This window comes from Protopterus annectens, chromosome 1.part1 (genome assembly GCF_019279795.1).
Source record: "Protopterus annectens isolate FY-2018-M chromosome 1.part1, PAN1.0, whole genome shotgun sequence".
Lineage (NCBI taxonomy): Eukaryota > Metazoa > Chordata > Ceratodontiformes > Protopteridae > Protopterus > Protopterus annectens.
Genome location: NC_056726.1, coordinates 1,480,060,343 through 1,480,084,588, shown reverse-complemented (window position 1 = coordinate 1,480,084,588; position 24,246 = coordinate 1,480,060,343). Strand labels below are relative to the sequence as shown.

At 46.2% G+C, this 24,246-nt stretch overlaps 1 protein-coding gene across 1 annotated transcript in view; it reads left to right on the top strand.

The window, feature by feature from the left end:
• Nucleotides 1–24,246, top strand: part of KPNA6 (karyopherin subunit alpha 6) — a 1,524,259-nt gene that overhangs the window by 348,267 nt on the left and 1,151,746 nt on the right. The window contains exon 4 of the mRNA XM_044082620.1: nt 4,970–5,069. Coding sequence (XP_043938555.1) covers nt 4,970–5,069 — 100 coding nt within the window. The remainder of the gene's footprint in view (nt 1–4,969; nt 5,070–24,246) is intronic.

Here is a 24,246-nt window from a genome sequence, read left to right as displayed (position 1 = left end):
CTAAAGGGTCTGGATTCAATCCTTCTACTCTTGAGCGCTTTTTTCCAAAATTACTGATTTTCATCCCCAGTGTCAGTCTACAGATGCTTTGGATACAAGCTGGGTGGTTGTGTTGGGTTCCCATACTGTGCAAGGGCTATGGTCTCCCTTCAGAAAAAGGATCACATAAATGTAAGAGAGGTCAAGGCATTGATTCTAGTTTCAGTCCTTTCAGTCCCTTCTCAACTCAGATGTTCTACGTGTTTCACTCTTGCAGTCATTACATTTGGGTAATCCTGCTGGCAGTTTGCCCTCAGCCGGCCTGAATTCCAAAGTCTCGGGCCCTGCGTTGGCCGCCATCGCCCCCTCCCCGACGTCAATCGTCAGCGGTACAAAAGATGCAGCCGATGTCATTTTCTTCAGTCTTTCTTGCAGCATGGTGCCCGAAGCAGAAGCAGTTGGCAAGTGCCGGTTGGCAGACTCCTGAGATTTTCGTGTTAGAGTTTCAGATCCGAAGTCTTCAATAAAGCCAAGTACCCCGTACTTTTTTTCTTGCTTCAGACCGATGTCAGAAAAAGTTAATAACTGTATTTCTTGTGGGAAGCAAGTACCTCATAAGGATTTTCATTCTTACTGTATTACTTGCCTAGGCCCTGACCATAACGTTGCTAGTTGTCGGTTTTGTCAGATTTAACCAACGCACTATTAAGCATCGGTACGATTTTGCATTTCATTACTTTGGCAGAAGATTTAATTATATAATGCCGTCTGATCAGCCGACTACCGGAGTTTACAAAAAAACGAAAAGAAAAGGACAGGCATCAGAGATCCAAAACAGACTACGAGGCTTCTTCTAGGCCTGTCGTCCGTTCTCAGTGAGGCGCTTTTGCAGCCCCTGACGCCCGCTACCTCAGAGCCACAGGCCACTTCCGACTCCCATGTGGAGCTGACTGGGCCTCTGGAAACTCAAGGTATTGGACACTCGGAAATCATTCCCTCAGAATGGTCTGGAGCCGCTGAGCAGACATCTGCTTCTGAGGGGGTTTTCAGGCCTACACAGTTATATGTAAAACCTACTTCAGCTATAAAGGCAAAAGCTAAAGCAGCTCTAAAGACAAAGAAACAATTGCAGCATTCACCTGGACAGGCCTCCATGCCTAAAAAACAGATGCTTAAAATGGCCAAAGACCTTATTACTTTGATCAGGGGTTCCCATCCCCCTTCTGAAAAAAGGCCTAGGCAAGAGTTAGAATATGAATCTTCAGACCAGGTTTCCATTTCCTCTGATTCCTCCTCTGAATAGGATTACTCTATTCCTCCCTATGAGGATTCTGATGCAGAAGAATCTATTCCTTCAGCCTCTCCTCCTGAGGATTATTCTTTTGGGGGAAACACTGCATACTATGAGGGAGCATGTTCACTGGGAGAGCCAAGACTACTCAGAATCCAAGAAAAGGCTCAGATTTCCTTTTATTGCCCCAGCACAGGCTCCTGGGTATTCCACCTGTTTTAGACATTGTAGATGTATTTACAGAGTCCAGTTTTTCTCCATACTCTCTACCACCAGCTCCGGTTAAGCCAGACAGATACTACAGTGTTCCTGATTCACATAACTTTCTCTATCAGAACCCTGCAGCAGACCCTGAAACCATCTCTCAGGGCCCCAAAGGGGTCAAGGCTTCTACTGCAAAAAATCCTATCCCCTCTGATAGGGATTCTAGAGCCCTAGACAGATGGGGCAAAAAGATTTGTACCTCTGCTACCTTGGCTTTAAGAGCCTTAAATTGCCAATTTCATTTGCTTAAGTATCAGTAATATCTTATGTCTTTGCTTAAACAGAAAATGCCAGCAAATACAGAATGTGCAGACAAAGAAATGCAGGATTTATTGCATGCAGCTGAACAAGTTGGAAAGCATACTTTGCAATGTGGTTTTGATTCTCTTGAGGCCTCCTGCAAGGCCGCTGTTACAGGTTCTGTCATTAGGAGGCATGCTTGGTTAAAAGAACAGAATTTGCCGGATCATGTTAAAGCAAAACTGTTAGATGCTCCTTTACAACAGGATACTTTGTTTGGTGCTAAAGCAGAAGAGGTGTTGAAGAAAATGGAGGACAAAGCTAAATCTATGCAAACAGTCAACATCTGCCAGAAGGGTTTCTGAGCTCCAGGCATTAATAGCGTCCCCCCTTTCAGGATTTTCCACAGTAACAGGGTCTCGCTTCATTCCAGTTCCACCTTTATGCCCAAAGTGGTTAACGAGTTGTCTTTAAACCAGGCTGTCCACCTACCAACCTTTTTACTGTCTCCCCAAAACACCAGTGAGAAGAGTTTGCACATACTTGTGCACAGGCAACTCGTATTTTACCTTCACAAAACTAAACCTGTTAGGCAATCATACCAGTTTGTCTCATTCCATCCCAGGGCTCTGGGACTATTTCTGTCCAAACAAACCATTTCTAACTGGATTTCCAAAACCATTACATTCTGCTATACCTACCATGGGAAACCCCTTCTCTGTTCAGTCAAAGCTCACTGCACCAGGGCAGTGGTCTCCTCTGGTGCCTTTCTCAAGGGTACCGACACCAGTAATGTCCTAGAGGTGGCTGCCACCTCTACCAAACAGTTCTAGGGCTGGGTTTGCCCGAGCCATCCTTCATGGCTTCCTGGAAAATTCATAATCTAACTCCCCCTCCCCCTCTTCATGAGCAATTGGTAGTCTCCCTCATGTAAAGAATACTGCAACAGATGAGTAGGACATAGAGTAGTTGTGTAAGAACTTACCATAACGATAGCATTTCTCCTCTGTAGTATTCATAGGTTCATAGGTTCGTACTAGGCTATCTGCCCAAGGGCATTTATAAGCCTAGCCCATAGTTATTTGGCTTTCGCCACCCCTTTAGTTTGAATAAAACTATGCCTATTATTTTGCTGTGCCTCTGTCAAGCAGTGACACTGAAGTAATCCCTGGGGTATATCTGCGATCCCCAATCCATTGGTCAAGATTCCTCTTGAACAAGGCCAGCGAGGTGCTCTGCCTCACATGTACCGGGATTTTGTTCCACAGCATAGGGAGTCTCTGGGTGATGAATCTGTCCCTCCAGCACGTTCTATTAATAACCGTGTCAAGGTTTAAGTCTCCCGCCTTGTGGTTCTGAGGGATCTAGATTTTTTGAGGTGAAGCATATTCATCAAATCAGGGTTTGACATGGCCTTATATGTCAGGCACAGGTCACCTCTGAGCAAGCGGTATGAGACTGAATAGAGCTGGAGTTCTTTCAGTCGGGCAGCATAAGACATATTTTTGAGACCCTTTATCCTTTTGGTGAGGAACTTTTGGGGCCTTTCCAGCTGCTGCAGGTGTCGGGTCAGATACTTTCCGAATGGGGCATTGTACTCAATCATAGGTCTAATGAGTGATGAGTACAGGGGGACGATGACCTCCCTTGATCTAGATGTGAATCCCTTCATGATCAGGTGGGCAATGTAGGTTTTCCTAACTACTTTAGCAACATGAGTGTCAAACGAAAGGCTACTGTCAACCTGGGTCCCCAGATCCCTGATGACTTCTTCTGTGCTCAGTGGATTGCCACCTATATGGTAGCTAGGGGTAACCTTGTTTTTCCCGAAGGGTATGACTATGCATTTCTTGGCATTTAACTTTAGGCCATGGCTCTGGCACCAGTTATCCGTTTCTGTGAGGCCCTTCTGAAGGATATCTGTGTCAGATGTGTTTTCGACTATGGCGCCCAGTTTGCAGTCATCTGCAAACTTTGTCACCCACCCCCTTTCCCTACTTATGATTCTTGGTTGTTTTGACACACACTCTTCCATGTACTGTCCCTCCTCCTGGGGCTTCAGTTCGGAGGATGGTGTGCGAGTATGTCACTTAAGGCCTACGTCAGATAACTGCCTACATGAGACGTACCATGCACCTTACAGTAGGAAGACTCTGGTATGCTGGCCGAGCGTGGGCAGGAACTCTCCATGTAAAGAACACTGCAAAAGAGAAGAGGACATCTATCCTTATGGCAAGTTCTTACACAACTGTTCTTTTAACCTTAAACCATTTTGCCACAGTTTTAATATGCAATGCATAATGTAACTAGACTGCCACTGTGTTTTCCATCACATCTCACTAAAAGCTGTTTGGCCTATTTATTTAGAAACTTTGTAAACTTTAAGAATATGTCCACATAATTTTTCTGAATCCCCCTCTGACTTCATCTGAGGATTTGTGTCTAGTTTTAATGGGCTGAGAGTTGAGCATGCATTGTGTCCATTAAAGTTTGTGGATGCATTCACATGCACTTTCTATGTTGACATCACAAATGGTGATGTTCAAGGACCTTTACAGTTGTCCAGGTAGAGAACTTTTTTTATGACTATAATAACTTTAAGCTTGGCACGAGTAAGAAGAAAACTGATCGGCAGTGGAGGCACCACATACCCTGGTGCACAAGGTAAAATAAAAACTGGAGCACATAAACTGTAGGGGATGCTTGTGTTGTAAACTTGTCAGTCTGAGTTTGTCCTATTAGCAAGGCTGCAGGTTAGGGACGGGAATAAAGAGTTTGTGGAGTACACAGCTTTCTTAAACCCTTTTGAAGGGAGTTACTGTAAATTTGAGGGTTGGGGTTGCGGTCATGAATCTTTCTGAAAAAGTCAGTTAACTTTGGCAAGCAGTGTGACTGATTAGATCATGTGAACTTGAAAGTGATTTACTTTTAAAACTTTCAGCACTGTTTAGTGTAAGTCCCCCCCCCCCATTTGTATGATGCACAGTTCTGTTTTACTTGGAAACGGCATTTATTCCAGCAGTCAAAAATCCAAGGTGTTCAGGCTAATGTCTGTGTTGAGTTGAATTGGATGTAGATTTTCCTTACCTTTTGTTTGGTTAACAGATTATCGTTTTGTAAAGATCTGTAGATGAAACTTGCCTTTAGGTTTATTCCTGCATTTACTTCCTTTGTGTTTTGTTGCTTTGTTCCCAGGAGGGTGTTATTTCTCGGGAAATGGTACAGATGCTTTTCTCTGACAATACAGACCTTCAGCTTGCTACAACACAGAAGTTCCGAAAATTGTTGTCAAAAGGTAAGCTCATTCAAAAGCTGCTGGTAAAGCTTTTCCAAGAGAGTCATGAAGAACAGGAATGTTTGTGGCATGTAAGAACTAATTTTTGCAAGGTACGAATATACTGCTAGTTGGCAAGCATACTCTGTCATTTAAATATATATAACTACCTTAGAAAGTCTGTGTTAAGAAATGGCTAGAGTGCTTCCAACAGGGTTCATTTTATTTGGGTGGAAGTTTGTGCTGTCCTTGTTTCCTGCTGTGGAAGATCTGATGTTAAGTTGTCTATCTCGCCTTCATTCTTGCTGGTTGAGTTCGGAGCCGATCCTCTGCACCAACTCTGCCATCTTCAATAGCTCGAAAGCTGTTTACTGGCTCGAGGCTACCCCATATCCCATGATGCCTGGCGCTAGTTACTCAGATCTCGTTTGCCGCTTCAGACTGCGAGGTTGTTACTGGCTCAGGCTCGTATACTTTATTGTATTTTTCTATTTTTACTAGAATTTATCCTTTATAGTGTTCCTAATTTCTTAGTTGTACTATTCCCCTAGCTATATTCTCTAAGTAGCATCTATCCCTCCTGTTTTTTTCTTGAAAACTCGTTTTATTTAGAGAGTTTTCCCAACCCCTCCCTTCCCTTTCGCTGTAGCCGTTTAAATTAGTCTAACCCTTTTTTTGTCTTTTTCTAGTTTAAAAAAGAAAAAAAAAGTTTTTGGGTAGTGTCTGTAGTAGTAGACTTTACTTAGTTTCATTGTGTGTTAGCTGTATAGTGTGTATTGTTTTAGTTATACCTGCTAACTTGTTTTTCTTGTGTGTATGTGTGTGCGTGTTTAACCTTGGCGTGCGTGTGGTAACATGTCCAAGGATACTAAAGTGTCCGGATTCAAGAAGTGTGACTCATGCTGTCAAAAGATGTGTCTGACAGATGGTCACACTTGTGTCTATTGTCTGGGCGCGGTGCACCTGCAGGACTCTTGTTCGGTTTGTCATGCTTTCAGCCCAAGAGTCCTGCAGGAGCGCAAAAATAAGTTAATCCTTCGGGGTTTGCTCAAGCCCCAGGATTCACCGGCCAAGGCTCAGCCTGTGAAATCCTCCAAGCCACCTAAGTCTTCGGCTCCCAGTTCTGAGCTGTCACTGGGTGAAACTCCACCATCCACCTCTGCTCCGGCCGGAACCGGTGCGCCTCCCTCCCAGTCAGCTCCAGCATGTACTTCGGAGCAGTCTGGGAGTCTAAAGAGATCTAGGTCTCCCTCCTTGGAGTCGATGCTCTCAGCTCCACGGTCACCTCTGCTCCAGTCGGAGCGCAGTCATAGGTCCTCTCACTCCTCTCGGTCCTCTAGACTTTCAGATCAGGACTTGGAGAGAGTAGTCAGTAGGCTGCTGAAATCACAGGCCCTAGCGAGAATGTTGTCCAGCCCCCCTCATCAGGTGTCAGCTCCGTCCACTTCTGCAGATATTCCTCCTCTGACTCCTCTCTTGAGCTTGGAGCCGGAGTTCGTTGGGGTTCGAGTCGTGGAACCGTCTGCTCCGATACCTTCTCCGGTTCCGTCGTCTGCTTCGATCCCTTCCATGGCACCGTCCTTGGAGGGATCTGGGTGTCGGGACTCCCTCATCTGCTCCAAGGTGGCGAGTGGCATCGGACCCTTGTCCAACCCCGTTCTCCCCCTCGGAACTTCGGCGCAGGTGAGCCTGGCTCCCACATCTGCTTCGGAGCAGTCGCCCTCAGTGCGGAGAGGGATTCCGGTTTCTTCGGAACCGGTGTCTTCTCTGCGCCCAGGCGGGGGCGCCTTCAAGGTCATGAGGAGTGTACTGGCCCCCGAGTCAGTCCTACGGTGAACCCCATTAGCTCCTCCCCCTATGGTGCCTGTCTGCCTCTGCCCCTCCTCCAGACCACAAGCGTGGGGAACCAGTGCTCCAGGGCACCCTTTTGGGTGTTTCTTCCTCTTCCGAGGCCTTCCCTGATCACTTAGAGGAGCCACCTCGTAAGAGGAAGTGCAAGAGGAAGCATGTTGACTCCCCTGAGTCTGTTGCATCAGATACTGACTTAGAGGATTCAGAAGGGTCCCCGAGATCCCCCTCTGAACAAGTCTCCTTTTCAGACATTTTGGAAATGCTTAGGCAGAGGGGGAACTGGAATACCCTAGCCCCTTCCGAGGGTGAGTCTGTATTCCTGGACGCCTTTGGTTCCCGACCTTCCACCTCCTGGGTGTCTCCTCCTTTTGACCCACTTATGTTTGTGGTGGCTCTGAAGGCGTGGTCAGCTCCAGACACAGTGGAACCAACCCCCAGGAGACCTGCTAAATTTATAACTGCACCTCAGGACAAACGGTCTTTGACTAAGGGGCGTACCTGTTGATGCCATAGTGGTAGCAGCAGCCACAAAGGAGGAGTTGGCAGAAACTTTGTCATCTGTCCATCCCCCTAACAAGGAGTCTAGGACTATGGACAGATATGGGAAGCGAATGTTTGCTTCAGCGACCTTCTCCATGAGGTCTCTGAAATATTTGTGCCATTTCACCCGCCTTCTGAGGGATCTCCTTAAAGAGCTTGGAGATACCCTCCAAGATCCATCAGCTGAGGGGGTTCAATCTAAGGTGGCCTCCCAGCTGTCGACTCTGAATTCAGTTGTTAACTCCTCCATGAGGCCCATTTCTTATGCAGGCGATGGTGCGAGTAGAGCTGCAGGCACAAGCGTTGCCCTTAGGAGGCATGCATGGATGCAGCTATGTAATTTTGCGGAGCCCTTCAGAGTGTCTTTCACCAATACCCTCTTTGATGGTTCTGCTCTCTTCAGATCACAGGTGAAGGACACCCTAACCAGGTGTGAACAGAAAGGCAAGACTCTCTCTGCTGTGGGAGTCGATTTTTCCACTCCTAGACCATGCCCCAAGGGTCAGAAGAGTGGAAGGATGTGGTTCCGGAAATCCCAGGGAGCCTTGCCTGACACACGTGGTGAGTTCCCCTCCAGGGGCAGAGGAGGGAACAATAGCAGATGCCGCCCTCGTGGCAGAGGGGGTCTGCAGAACCAGGGTAGCAGAGAATCCTTCTCTGAGAAGCCCTTTCAGCATCCCTGAAGGGTTGCCCGGCTGCCCACCGCTGGAGGCAGTCGGGGGAAGGCTCTAACTGTACCCCAAAGCTTGACAAGATCTAACTCAAGACAAGTGGGGTACAGTCGATCATATCCGGAGGTTACAGAATTCCCTTTGTTCAACCCCTGTTACCGTCAAATAAGTCCCTTCCAGATGTTCCACCCAATCTAAGGGACCAAGCAGCCATAGAGATTTTAAAGCTGCTACACAAGTCATCCAGGAAGTCCCAGCAGACCAGCTGGGATCCGGAACTTACTTAAGGTTCTTTTTGGTACCAAAAAAGACAGGGGATTGGAGACCCATTTTGGATCTCAGCAGATTAAACAGATCTGTACAAAGAACAAAGTTTCAGATGGTCATGCTACAGTCCATTCTACCCTTCCTGGTTCAGGACAATTGGATGTGCTCTATAGATCTTCAGGATGCGTACTACCACATCAAAATGGACAGGCGCTCCAGAAGATTCCTTCGTTTCCATCTGGGAGTCGGTCATCATCAGTTCAGAGCTCTGCCCTTTGGTCTCACCACAGCCCCCAGGGTGTTCACCAAATGCATGGCAGTGGTTATGGCTCACCTGAGACGTCAGGGATTCCAGGTGTTTCCATATCTAGACTGGCTCCTCACTGCTACCACCAGGCATCGCCTTCTACAAGCCAGAGACTACACTATCAAAACTTGCTGCAGGCTAGGCATCACTATAAATTTCGAAAAATCTGCAATGTTTCCCTGTCAGCATATCACTTACATAGGTGCAAATTTAAATACAAGGGACATGTTTGTGAATCTTCCACCAGGCAGGGTATCATTAATTCGCCAGCAAGTGCAGATTTTATTAACATGCAACAGGATTCAAGTCAGGTTCGTCCTTCAAACACCGGGTTCCATGGCATCAGTAATTCTTCTTGTTCCCCTAGCCAACTTTCACATGAGAATTCTACAGTGGCTCCTATTCACACAGTGGTCCATGCAACAGCTTCCCATGTCCAACAAGATTATGATCACAGAAGCATGCAAGAAGCACCTCGCTTGGTGGATGATCTCCCCATCAGTGTCCCAGAGCAGACCATTTGTGCTACCCCCTCCAGTCGCCACAGTGACCACGGACTCTTCCCTGATGGGATGGGGGGGGCATTATCAGGGCAGGACAGTCCAAGGCACCTGGCAACTTCACGAGTACCATTTGCATATAAATGTCTTGGAAATGAGAGCCGTGCTTTTAGCGTTGCAAGCCCTTCAGGACTCTCTCCCTCTCGGGACAATTGCAATTCAAACAGACGATATGTCAGTGGTGCGGTACATCAACAAGCAGGGCGGAACCAGGTCCTACCCTCTGTCGAGAAGCACTCAGACTTTGGCAGTGGGCGATCTCTTCCCAATGTTTTCTGATCGCAACACACATCCTTGGGGAGGTCCAACGTCATAGCAGACAGGCTCAGCAGAGCAATTCTCATGCCTCATGAGTGGTCTCTGAATCAGTTAATTGCGGAACAGATCTTTCGCAAATGGGGGCAACCTTGCTGCGACCTATTCGCCACACCCTTCAACAGCAAGTGCAGCAATTTCTTCTCCCTTCTTCCACTTCCTGGCCACTCCCCCAGAGACGCTCTAGTCCACGATTGGCCTCAGGGACTTCTTTACGCTTTCCCTCCGTTTCCCCTAATACCCAAACTCATACAGAGAGCAACTGTGTTGGGTTGCAGAATGATCCTCATTGCCCCTTACTGGCCTCTACAGATATGGTTCCCATTCCTGCATCATTACCTTGTCGAGCAGCCTTGGATTCTGGATCTTACTCCAGATCTACTGATTCATCAATCGGGCAGACTGCATCTATCCCTACAAACGCTCCAGCTCACAGCTTGGTTGCTCCACTTCCAACCTTGGCCAGGCTTCCTAATATTTTATCCTCTGTGCATGAAATTATCTCATCACACAAATCCACAACTAGGAAAACTTATGCTAGCAAGTGGAAACGTTTTTCTTGTGGGGCAGAGGCTAGGAATATTAGACCCCTTTTCAGCCCCTGTCCACGAGATTTTGGAATTTTTAATGGAACTCTTTCATTCTGGTTCCGCTTCTGCTACAATCAGGGTTCAGTTAGCTGCCATTTCGAATTTTCACATTGGGTTGTCTTCTAACATTGTCTCATAAGCTGTGTAAAGCCTTCCTCAGAGGAACCACTCTGCTTAGGCCCCCAGTGAGAGACCCCCCCCCCACCTCCATGGGATCTAAATTTGGTACTAGCTTCCCTAATCTTGCCACCTTTTGAACCTGCAGCATCTTGCTCCATTAAGTTTTTATCCTGAAAGACTCTTTCTGGTAGCCATTACTTCTGCCAGATGTGTTTCGGAGCTTCAGGTTCTATGTATTAGTCCTTCATACTTAGTTTTTCATAACGATAGGGTCACTCTAAGGACCAGTCCTTCCTTCCTAAGGTCTGTTCACAAAATAATTTAAATCAGTCCTTAGACCTTCCTGTGTTCTTTCCTAATCACACCAATAAGGCAGAATATAAATTGCACCAGTTGGATGTTCACAGACAACTGCGTTTTTATTTGCATAGGACAAAGGACATCAGGAAGTCGGACCAATTCTTCCTTTCCTATGCTGAGGGCAGACAAGGGCCTTCCAGTCTCAAAGGTAACATTATCTAGGTGGTTGTCTCACATTATTTCATTCATTTACCACCTGAGAAACAAAGAATTATCTATCATACCAAAAGGCCACTCTAGTAGGGCATTGGCCACCTTGGTGGCCTTCCAATTTAGGTCGCCCATGGAATCTATCTGTGCAGCTGCTACGTGGGCTAACCCACATACCTTCATTTCTCATTATAAACTAGACATTGCTTCCAGAAACAGAGCTGATTTTGGTTCCACTGTTCTGAAGAGTCTGTTCCAATGAGCCACCCAGGATGGTAGGTGCTAGGGACGCTGTCCCAACCAGCAAGAATGAAGGCGAGATAGACAACTTCACATAAAGAAGTTATGTACCTACCATAACGTTCCATGTTAGTTGTCTTCTTCTTGCCTTCTTTCTTGCGTCCCACCCTCCATCCCCCTATCCTAGTGGATCGAGAGGAGCTCCCTTTTTCAGATTTCAGTGGCTGAACCTTCTCTGGTTGTCCTTTTCTGCTTAGATAGCTTCACAGTTAGGCCCAAGGGGCTGCTAGGGCAGAATTCTTCCTTAGTTATGTCTGGAATAGCTGAATAGCTTTTTCAAACGAGATCTGGGTAACTAGCGCCAGGCATCATGGGATATGGAGTAGCCTCGAGCCAGTAAACTGCTCTCGAGCTATTGAATATGGTCGAGTCGAAGCCGAGGATCGGCTCCGAGCCCAACCAGCAAGAAAGAAGGTGAGAAGAAGACAACTAACATGGAACATTATGGTAGATACATAACTTCTTTTTAAACATGCTTTTTTGTATCTCTGGTACTTGGGTGTACAGTGGCATGCTTTGTGGTTCATGTTTCCATTGCTTTTTGGCTACTTCATTATTGTAGTGTTTGCATAATCCTCGGTGGAACAGTCTTGACACGTTATTGTGACTCTGTGTACAGGCCCTCAGCCATGATTGTATCGCACCAAGCAACAAGATTGGGACTGTTTCCAGTTCTTTAACAGAACCTGCATTTAGCTGTTCATAGGTAGGTACTAGGCTATCTACCCAAAAGCATTTATAAATAAGCCTAGCTGGAATATGTTGACTTTCACCACCCCCATTGATTAGTCATCTCTGCTCTGTCCAGCAGAGCCATAGAAGTGATCCCCGGGGTAAACTTTGTTTCACATCCATTCGTCAAGGTTTCTTTTGAAGAGGGTTAGTGAGGAGCTCTGCTAATGTAGATTGGAATCTTGTTCCAGAGCATGGGAAGTCTCTGGGACAGGAATCTGTCCTTCCAGCACGTCCTATTTATTGTTGTGGTGAGGTTTAGATCCCTAGATCGTGTGGCTAGAGGGGATATGGTTTTCTTTAGGTGGAGCATGTCCATCAATTTTGTGTTGGACATGGTCTTGTATGTCAGGCAGAGATCACCTCGGAGTAGGCGGTATGCAACCGCGTACAGCTGGAGTTTCTTCAGTTGAGCTGCATAGGGCATTTGTTTGAGGCCAGTTAACCTCTTGGTGAGGTACTAATGTGGTCTTTCCAGCTGTTGCAGGTGTCTTGTAAGGTACATCCCAAATGGGGTGTTGTACTCTATGATGGGTCTGATGAGTGACGCGTAGAGGGGCGCGATGACCTCTTTTGATCTGGATGCAAACCCTTTTGTGATTAGGTGGGCCATATAGAAAGATTTTCTTACCACTTTGGCAATGTGATTATCAAAGGCGAGGTTACTATCTACTTGGGTCTCCAGATCCCTTATTACGTTTTCCATATTTAGGGGGCTGCCACCTATGTAGTAGTTTGTGGATACTTCTTTTCCTAAGAGGATGACTGTGCACTTTTTGGCATTTAGCTTGAGGCCGTGGTTTTGATACCAGGTATCTATCTCAGTGAGACCCTTTTGGAGGATGTCTGTGTCAGCTGGAGAGTCAATTATAGCTTCTCCTATGTGTTCAGTGGACTTGAAGCCTGGCATACAAGGCATCCTTTAATCCTCCCCTGATGGACCATTTGCATATCTGCAAGATGACCAACATCAGAACTACTAGATAGCCATCCCTGTCACTTTGCAGTATTCTTTACAACTGGGATATCCTGTGGTGAATAGTAGAACGTCCAGCCGGCATACCTAAGCCTTTACACCATGTGCTGTACGTCAGACTGTGTAAAAGTGCTGTACAAACACCTAGTCTTCAAACCTTTTTTGCCACCAGTCTGAATGCTTCTTTTGAATTTTGTTTGCAAGTAGTTTGTCATGTTGCTCCAATTACTGAGACTTTGAAAGACAAGTACCCCATTGAGTCTTTCTTTTCCTTTGGTTGTGTTGCCTTTTACATGTCATTCAGGAAGAGCATTTCCGAATGTGAGAGGCTGATTCCCCAGAAGGATAAACCTGAGAAGTTCTTTGTCTAGGTGCTACCACGACCATACTTGGTGTGATATTACCAAAGACCTTGCATTGCTGTTACTCCTGCTATATTTAGAGCAGTCTAATGGCAGACAGTCTGAGCAGGTCCAGGGCAGTTTCCCATGAATTGATGCTTCACAGGAGGTATTCTTGGACACTGTCTATCGGTAGGGTACTTTTTTTTTTGCCTCCCCCCTGAACTGGCAACTTCTCAGGTTCTTTTCTCAAGTGCCAAGTCCTTACGCTTGGAAAATGAAAGCCATGTTCTCCTCCTCCCTGGAAGATGTTTATGCTTTCTTCATGCTCTTCCTTTGTTACCAGAAATTCTCCGAAGGATCATCTGGGACAGCCCAAAATCTTGTTGCTGACTCCCTTTTGGCCCAGAAGCCAGATGACAGTGGGTTCCCCCCTTCTATTTTATCCTGCTAGGAGCAATCATCACAAGTTACCTCACTGGATGAATCTTACACAGCATGTGAGAGATTTTATTTGACCCTTCGGGTGATCGGTTTTGATTTCTTTTAGACATTCAGTTTTATGATGACATGCTTTGTGTTTTGCAGGATGCCAGAAAACCCACTACTGGAACATCCTGGTTAGCTGATTGGAAGAGGTTTTATATTTGGTGTCTCAAACATGAACTGGACCCTGTCTGTTGGGTATTCCAGCTGTTTTTGTTAGCTTCTGCATTCTGGCCTGGTCAACTGGTCTGTTAAAGCTCATTTTTCAGCCATCTGTTGTCTGCCATGAATCCACACATTCTTGTAGGTTTGAAGCCAAACAATTTCTTGAAGGCAGCTTTCATTATTAGGCCCCCAAGAAGCCCATTTCTCTTTCTTGAGACCATAAATTGTGTTTTCCAAAAGGTAACTGTCGTAATTTGAGTTTGCAGTAACTTCCTTGCAGATGTTCATCGTGCATACAGCTGCAGTCATTACAGATAGGTTATCCTGCCGTCAGGCGGGCCCTCGGTTGGCCGAATTCCAAAGTCTAGGTCTGGCGTCGGTTGTCGTCGCTTCTTCCCTGATGTCAGTGCGGCAGGGGTATAAGAGGCAGCAGACGCCATTTTCTTCAGTCTTTCTTGCCGCGCTGTGCCCGAAGCAGAAGCAGTTCGCAAGTGCCGGTCGGCCAGCTCCTGAGATTTACGAAAATATTTCAGCCGAAGTCTTCTTGAAAGCTAAGTACCCGGTTGGGGAAACTTTTCTTGCCTCTGACCGATGTCAGACAAAGTTAATAATTGCATTTCATGTGAGAAGCAAGTACCGCATAAGGATTTCCACTCTTTCTCTATACCTTGCTTAGGCCCAGACCATGACGTCTCAGCCTGCCGTTTTTGTGCTAGATTCAACAAGCGCACTATTAAGCGCCGGGCGGAGTTCGCCCTTCACTATTTTGGTAAAAAATTTAATTATATTATGTCGTCGGATACTCCGACTCCAGTTTTGAGTAAAAGACGCAAAGATAAGGACCGACATACGAGGTCCGCACCGACTACTGACACCACACTAAGGCCGACTACCGGTTCTCAGCGAGGTGCCTACGCAGCCCCTGACTACCGATGACACTACATTACCAGTGTCTTCAGTACCCGAGGTCGCAGACTCCTCGGCCCCCATTCCTACTACAGATACTGACGCCACTCTTGGCGGGGAAACTGAGTTTAGACAGACCTGCCATTTCTCAAGGTGTCTTCAGGCCTTCCTCCTTCTCTATTAAAGCTTTCACTAAATCTAAAGCAGCCATGAAAACCAAAAAACAGGGACCTCAGACCCCCTCTCAAGGCCCCATGCCTAAAAAACAGATGCTCAAAATGGCTGAGGATTTGATTACTCTTATCAGGGGTTTTCAACCCCCCTCTGACAAAAGGCCCAGATTAGAGGAAGACTACCCTTCCTCAGATCAAGCCTCTATTACCTCTGAACATTCTGAGGACCAGGATTATGCCTATTCCCCTTTCGAAGACTACTCTTTTGGGGAAACCCTACATACATTGAGGGAACACTTTCACTCTGAAGGCCAAGATTACTCAGATTCCAAGAAAAGGCTCAGGGATTTTCTTTTGCTCCCCCAGCATAGGCCTCTGGCTATCCCTCCTGTTTTAGATGTATTGGATGATGTGTGCACACAGGCCAGCCTTAATCCAGATTCTCTGCCTCCAGCTCCTGTTAAACCAGACAGGTATTACCGGGTTCCTGATTCACACCAGTTCCTATACAAAAGCCATACTGCTGACCCAGAAACTATTTCACAAGGTCCCAAGGGAATTAAGGCCTCTACTGCTAAAAACCCATTACCTTCAGAGAGAGATTCCAGAGCTTTAGAAAGGTGGGAGAAAAAGGTGTACACCTCAGCCACTTTAACCATGAGGGCATTAAACTGTCAGTTCCATATGTTAAAGTATCAACAGTTTTTGTTATCTCAGTTGAAAAGCAAAATGACACAACCAGATTTAAGAGTTGCAGGATTTGTTGCATGGTGCAGAGCAAGTGGGTAAACATACCTTGCAGTGTGGTTTTGATGCTTTAGAGGCCTCATGTAGAGCTGCTGTTACGGGGTCTGTTATACGTAGGCATGCTTGGCTCAAAGAGCAAACCTTACTAGATCATGTCAAAGCTAAATTAGATGCACCTCTTCAAAAAGATGTATTGTTTGGTGTTAAAGCTGAGGAGGTACTAAAAAAAATGGAGGAAAAAGCGAAATCAATGCAAACTGTGAAAGATTTCCTGCAGGTACAACCTCCACGTTTCAGCAGAAATTGGCCTTCAAAAAATTGGTCCTTTCCAGCCATGGACAGACCTCAAAGGGGCAGATACAGACGCCCAAGGGGTGTAGAGGGCAACCTCAAGGATCTTTCAGAGCCAGACAGTGGCAAGCACCAACCCCAAGAGGTGGAGAAGAAGATAGATCACAGTCATTTAGAAGACAGACACAATGACTTCCCCCTACACCTGCCAAGCAAAGCTTTAATGGCAGCACCTTTGGGCGGAAAACTGACATTATTCTCAAAAAATTGGCATATTGTTACAAAAGACAAATGGATTCTGGACATTATAGACAGAGGCTACAGGTTCCACTTTCACACCCTTCCAAAAATGAGAGACATGCCAAACCTGCCACAAAATCAAAGGGCAGAGGCACAAAAACAAATTTCAACACTCATGGACATGAAAGCGATTCAAGAGGTACCTGCAAAAGAACAAGGTCAAGGGTTTTATTCCAGACTATTCCTGGTACCAAGGAAAGACAAAGATTGGAGACCTATCTTAGACCTATCCATCCTAAACACTTATCTACAGGTACCAAAATTCAAGATGCTCACATTACAGCAGCTTCTTCCCATGCTGGGCAAGGAGTCTTGGCTGGTAACATTGGACCTCAAGGAGGCATACCTGCATGTCCCTATCAGACAAGATTGCAGAAGATGCCTCAGATTTCTTGCAGGTTCAACCCATTATCAATTCTCTGCATTGCCCTTTGGCTTATCTACTGCGCCCAGAGTGTTTACGAAATGCCTGGAATCAGTAATCGCCATCTGCAGACTACAAGGAATACAAATCTACCCATATCTGGACGACTGCCTGATTCAAGCGGACAGCAAGGGCATACTACTGCAGCACCTGGTGTTTGTAATAAAACTGTTGAACTTTCTGGGATACGCAGTCAGCAAAAAGAAATCAAAACTAATACCCTCTCAACAAATAATTTTCCTGGGTGCCAGCTTGAATACAGCCACCCAGGTGGGCCTACCTCATGCCACAACCACCCAGATGGCCTACCTCACGCCAGACAAACAAAGGCAACTGTCTCAATACTTCAGCAAAATGGCAACTTTCACCAGACTAACTGCAAGGAGAGTCCTGCAGGCTCTGGGATTCATGGCATCTTGCATCCTACTAATCCCATGTGCAGAGCTGCATATGAGGAAACTACAATGGTACCTAAAAAACTTATGGTCTCAACACAGCCACAGCTTGGAAACAATTATACCACTCATTCCATGCCTTCAAAAGGAATTTTTGTGGTGGGCTCAAGCATGCCAAAGAAACAAGGTCTCCCTTTCTGTGTACCTCAAGAAACTCAAATCATCACAACGGACGCCTCAAACTACTCCTGGGGAGCACACATGGCGGATCAGTGCATTCAGGGAAAATGGTCCCAAAAAGAGAAGCACCTACACATCAACCAAAAGGAGATGCTAGCCGTGAAAAAATGCTCTTATGACCTTCAAAGACCTACTGCATCTAGGCCAGCTATTGATAAGGACAGACAACACCACAGTCATGTGGTACATAAACAAACAGGGGGGAACTCATTCATACCTCCTGTGCAGGCAAGCCATGACCCTATGGAACACAGCACTGGAATTGCAAATTCAACTACAGGCACAATTCCTGCCAGGGAAGGAAAACACACTGGCAGACAACCTAAGCAGAAATATGACAGATCCACACGAATGGAAGTTGCATCCTCAAGTTTTCTCAAGGATAACTCAGGCATGGAGACAGCCAGATATAGATCTATTTCCTACCCACAGAAATTACAAGTTGAATAAATGTTGTTCAAGGACCTATCATCCACAGGCTTGGAAAGTGGACGCACTCTCTTTCAATTGGACAACATTGACAGTCTATGCCTTCCCGCCTCTTCCTCTACTGACCAAAGTTCTATTAAAAGCCAGAGCAGAGAGGCCACAAATGATTCTCCATTGCTCCAGACTGGCCACGACAACACTGGTATCTGCTCGTAAAGAGCCTGACACATTCCCCACCATGGATCCTACCTCTAGTCCCTCTTCTGTTGTCCCAGGACAACTACAAAACCCTTCACAGCCAGCTCAAAACCCTAAATCTAGCTGCATGGAGAATACCTTAATTTCCCAACAGACTCTCCTTTCCAAGGAGGTGCAGGATGTCATCTTGGAGGCCAGGAGACCTTCTACTAGAAAAGCCTACTCTGCCAAATGGAAAAGATTTTGTTCCTGGAATCAAGAAAAGGGCCAGAATCCTTGGGTAATAAATATACCTCAAATTTTACAGTACCTAGCTGAGATGTTAAACAGTGGCCTTTCCTTCTCCTCCATCAAGATCCACGCTTCAGCCATTTCTGCACAATACAACACAGACCCTCCTCTATTCTCACATCCTCTATTAAGGCAGCTCCTCAGAGGGGCAAAAAATATAAAACCCCCAAGGAAACCACCATTTCCAGCTTGGGACCTCAACTTTGTATTGGAAAAGCTGACCCTGCCTCCCTTTGAGCCGGCTTCTTCAACAGAGCTACAATACTTGTCATGGAAAACAGCCTTCCTTCTGGCTATCACCTCAGCACGCAGGGTTTCGGAACTACAGGCCCTCATGGCTGTGCAACCATTCATCATTTTCCATCAGGACAGAGTTTCCTTACGAACCAACCCTACCTTCATGCCAAAGGTAGTATCCAGTGTAGCTTTGAATCAGACTATCCACTTACCTACCTTTTATCCAAATCCACAGAACAAAGGGGAGAGGCTACTACATTCCTTGGACATTCACAGACAACTCCGTTATTACTTGGACAGAACAAAGCCATTCAGGAAATCTGAGCAGGTCTTTGTTTCCTATGCTACAGGTGCTCAAGGAAAGGCCATTTCCAAACAGACAATTTCAAAATGGATAGCCCACTGCATACGCTTTTGTTCATTTCATGGAAAATCTGTGTCTGCATACATCAGATCCCACTCCACCAGGGCCATAGCTACCTCTGCAGCTTTCCTCAGGGGGCTCCTACCCAGGACATTTTGGAAGCAGCTACCTGGAATTCAGTGCACACTTTCTACAAGCACTACCACCTTCCACTATACTCAAAATCTAGAGCAGGCTTTGCCACAGCAGTCCTGCAGGGCATCCTCGCTCCTCCTAGTTCCACTTGGTGCCTACCACCCTTACTTAGCTTTGGGATTCTACCCATCTGTAATGACTGCAGCTCTATGCACGATGAACATAGTACAGTTTTGTACCTACCATAAATGTAGATGTTCGAGTGCTCATACAGCTGCAGTCCAGGTTACCCCCCCCTCCGTCCCCTCTTAGGACAGGCCTTAAGACCAACACCTTTATCATACAACCTATTTGGGGTATTCTTTTATGGTGTATTTGCTTGCAACTACTGTTTTTTGATTTATCTATATTGCATGTTTGCATAACATTGTTTTGCCTACCTTCTGGGGGCACCTGACGTCTGGGGCAAGAAAAACTGAAGAAAATGGCATCGGCTGCCTCTTTTATACCCCTGCCGCACTGACGTCAGTGAAGAAGCGACAACAGACGCCGGACCTAGACTTTAGAATTCGGCCGACCGAGGACCCGCCCGACGGCCGGATAACCCATCTGTAATGACTGCAGCTGTATGAGCACTCGAACATCTACAGTTATGGTAGGTACAAAACTGTACTTTTTGTACTTGGAAAACTGTTCTGTTGGTGGCCCTTGTTTCTGCCAGTAGGGTTTCTGAGCTTCAGACATTCATGGCAGATGTTCATCGTGCATACAGCTGCAGTCATAACAGATGGGTTATCCTGCCGTCAGGCGGGTCCTCGGTCGGCCGAATTCCAAAGTCTAGGTCCGGCGTCTGTTGTCATCGCTTCTTCCCTGACGTCAGTGCGGCAGGGGTATAAAAGAGGCAGCCGACGCCATTTTCTTCAGGCTTTCTTGCCGCGCGGTGCCTGAAGCAGAAGCAGTTCGCAAGTGCCGGTCGGCCAGCTCCTGAGATTTGCGAAAGTATTTCAGCCGAAGTCGTCTTGAAAGCTAAGTACCCCGTTGGGGAAACTTTTCTTGCCTCAGACCAATGTCAGACAAAGTTAATAATTGCATTTCATGTGGGAAGCAAATACCGCATAAGGATTTCCACTCTTTCTGTATACCTTGCTTAGGCCCAGACCACGACGTCTCTGCCTGCCTTTGTTTGTGCTAGATTCAACAAGCGCACTATTAAGTGTCGGGCGGAGTTCGCCCTTCACTTTTTTGGCAAAACATTTAATTATATTATGTCGTCGGATACTCCGACTCAAGTTTTGAGCAAAAAACGCAAAGATAAGGACCGACATACGAGGTCCGCACCTCCTACTGAAACCACGCTAAGGCCGACTACCGGTTCTCCGGTACTCAGCGAGGCGCCTACACAGCCCCGGAGTACCGATGATGCATTACCGGTGGCTTCAGTACCTGAGGTCGCAGGCTCCTCGGCCCCCATTCCTACTACAGATACTGACGCCACTCCTGGCGGGGAAACTCAGAATTTAGACAGGCCTGCCATTTCTCAAGGGGTATTCAGGCCTTCCTCCTCTATTAAAGCCTTCACTAAATCTAAAGCAGCCATGAAAACCAAAAAACAGGTTCCTCAGACCCCTTCTCAAGGCGCCATGCCTAAAAAACAGATGCTTAAAATGGCTGAGGATTTGATTACTCTTATCAGGGGTTCTCAACCCCCCTCTGACAAAAGGCCCAGATTAGAGGAAGACCACCCTTCCTCAGATCAAGCTTCTATTACCTCAGAACTATCTGAGGACCAGGATTATGCCTATTCTCCATTCGAAGACTCTGATGCATAGGAGTCTATTCCTCGCCCCGAGGACTTCTCTTTTGGGGAAACCCTGCATACATTGAGGGAACACTTTCACTGGGAAGGCCAAGATTACTCAGATTCCAAGAAAAGGCTCAGGGAATTTCTTCTGCTCCCCCAGCATAGGCCTCTGGCTATCCCTCCTGTTTTAGATATATATTGGATGATGTGTACACGGAAGCCAGCCTTAATCCAGATTCTTTGCCTCCAGCTCCTGTTAAACCAGACAGGTATTACCGGGTTCCTGATTCTCACCAGTTCCTATATAATGCTGACCCAGAAACAATTTCACAGGGTCCCAAGGGAATTAAGGCATCTACTGCTAAAAACCCATTACCTTCAGAGAGAGATTCCAGAGCTTTAGAAAGGTGGGGGAAAAAGGTGTATACCTCGGCCACTTTAACCATGAGGGCATTAAACTGTCAGTTCCATATGTTAAAGTATCAACAGTTTTTGATCTCAGCTGAAAAGCAAGATGACACAACCAGAACAACCAGATTTAAGAGTTGCAGGATTTGTTGCATGGTGCAGAGCAAGTGGGTAAACATACCTTGCAGTGTGGTTTTGATGCTTTAGAGGCCTCATGTAGAGCTGCTGTTACGGGGTCTGTTATACGTAGGCATGCTTGGCTCAAAGAGCAAACCTTACCAGATCATGTCAAAGCTAAATTATTAGATGCACCTCTTCAAAAAGATGTATTGTTTGGTGTTAAAGCTGAGGAGGTGCTAAAGAAAATGGAGGAAAAAGCGAAATCAGTGCAAACAGTGAAAGATTTCCTGCAGGTACAGTCTCCACATTTCAGCAGAAACTGGCCTTCAAAAAATTGGTCCTTTCCAGACACGGACAGACCTCAAAGGGGCAGATACAGGTGTCCAAGGGGTAGAGGGCAACCTCAGGGATCTTTCAGAGCCAGACAGTGGCAAGCACCAACCCCAAGAGGTGGAGAAGATAGATCAGTCTTTTAGAAAACAGACACAATGATTTCCCCCTACACCTGCCAAGCAAAGCTTTAATGGCAGCACCTATGGGCGGAAAACTGACATTATTCTCAAAAAATTGGCATATTGTTACAAAAGACAAATGGATTCTGGACATTATAGACAGAGGCTACAGGTTCCACTTTCACACCCTTCCAAAAATGAGAGGCATGCCAAACCTGCCACAAAATCAAAGGGCAGAGGCACAAAAACAAATTTCAGCTCTCATGGACATGAAAGCAATTCAAGAGGTACCTGCAAAAGAACAAGGTCAAGGGTTTTATTCCAGACTATTCCTGGTACCAAGGAAAGACAAAGATTGGAGACCTATCCATCCTAAACACATCTACAGGTGCCAAAATTCAAGATGCTCACATTACAGCAGCTTCTTCCCATGCTGGGCAAGGAGTCTTGGCTGGTAACATTGGACCTCAAGGAGGCATACCTGCATGTCCCTATCAGACAAGATTGCAGAAGATACCTCAGATTTCTTGCAGGTTCAACCCATTACCAATTCTCTGCATTGCCCTTTGGCTTATCTACTGCACCCAGAGTGTTTACGAAATGCCTGGCATCAGTAATCGCCTTCTGCAGACTAAAAGGGATACAAATCTACCCATATCTGGACGACTGCCTGATCCAAGCGGACAGCAAGGGCATACTACTGCAGCACCTGGCATTTGTAATAAAACTGTTGAACTACCTGGGATGCACAGTCAACAAAAGAAATTAAAACTAATACCCTCTCAACAAATAATTTTCCTGGGTGCCAGCTTGGATACAGCCACCCAGATGGCCTACCTCACGCCAGACAAGCAAGGGCAACTGTTTCAATACTTCAGAAAAATGGCAACTTACACCAGGCTAACTCCAAGGAAAGTCCTGCAGGCTCTGGGATTCATGGCATCTTGCATCCTATTAATCCCGTGTGCAAGGCTGCATATGAGAAAACTTCAGTGGTACCTAAAAAACCTTATGGTCTCAACACAGCCACAGCTTGGAAGCAATTATACCACTCATTCCATGCCTTCAAAAGGAATTTGTGGTGGGCTCAAGCTTGCCAAAGAAACACAGATCTTCCTTTCTGTGTACCTCAAGCAACTCAAATCATCACAACAGACGCCTCGGATTATGCCTGGAGAGCACACATGACAGATCAGTGCATTCAGGGAAAATGGACCCGAAAAGAAAAGCACCTTCACATCAACCAAAAGGAAATGCTAGTCGTGCAAAAGGCTATTGTGACCTTCAAAGACCTACTGCATCCAGGCCAGCTATTGATAAGGACAGACAACACCACAGTGATGTGGTACATAAACAAACAGGGGGGAACTCATTCATACCCCCTGTGCAGGCAAGCCATGACCCTATGGAACACAGCGCTGGACTTGCAAATTCAACTACTGGCACAATTCCTGCCAGGGAAGGAAAACACACTGGCAGACAACCTAAGCAGAAATATGACAGATCCACACGAATGGAAGTTGCATCCTCAAATTTTCACAAAGATAACTCAGGCATGGGGACAGCCAGACATAGATCTCTTTGCTACCCACAGAATTTGCCAGTTGAAAAAATTTTGTTCAAGGACCTATCATCCACAGGCCTGGAAAGTGGACGCACTTTCCTTCAATTGGGCAACATTGAAAGTCTATGCCTTCCCGCCTTTTCCTCTGCTGCCCAAAGTTCTATTAAAAGCCAGAGGAGAGAGGCCGAAAATTATTCTCATTGCTCCAGACTGGCCAAGACAACACTGGTATCCGCTCCTGAAGAGCCTAACACATTCCCCACCATGGACCCTACCTCTAATCCCTCTTCTGTTGTCCCAGCACAACTACAAAACTCTTCACAGCCATCTCAAAACTCTAAATCTAGCTGCATGCAGAATTCCTTGATTTCCCAACAGTTTCTCCTCTCCAAGGAGGTGCAGGACGTCATCCTGGAGGCCAGAAGACCTTCTACTAGAAAGGCCTACTCCGCCAAATGGAAACTATTTTGTGCCTGGAATCAAGAAAAGGTACAGAATCCTTCGGTAATAAATATACCTCAAATTTTACAGTACCTAGCTGAGATGTTAAACAATGGGCTTTCCTTCTCCATCAAGATCCATGCTTCAGCCATTTCTGCACAATACAACACAGATCCTCCTTTATTCTCTCATCCTCTCTTAAGGCAGTTCCTCAGAGGGGCAAAGAATATAAAACCCCCAAGGAAACCACCAGTCCCTGCTTGGGACCTCAACTTCGTATTGGAAAAGCTGACCCTTCCTCCCTTTGAGCCAGCTTCTTCAACAGAGTTACAGTACTTGTCATGGAAAACAGCCTTTCTTCTGGCTATCACCTCAGCACGCAGGGTTTCGGAGCTACAGGCCCTCATGGCTGTGCAGCCATTCATCATTTTCCATCAGGACAGAGTTTCCTTACGAACCAATCCTACCTTTATGCCAAAGGTAGTATCCAGTGTAGCTTTGAATCAGACTATCCACTTACCTACCTTTTATCCTAATCCACAAAACAAAGG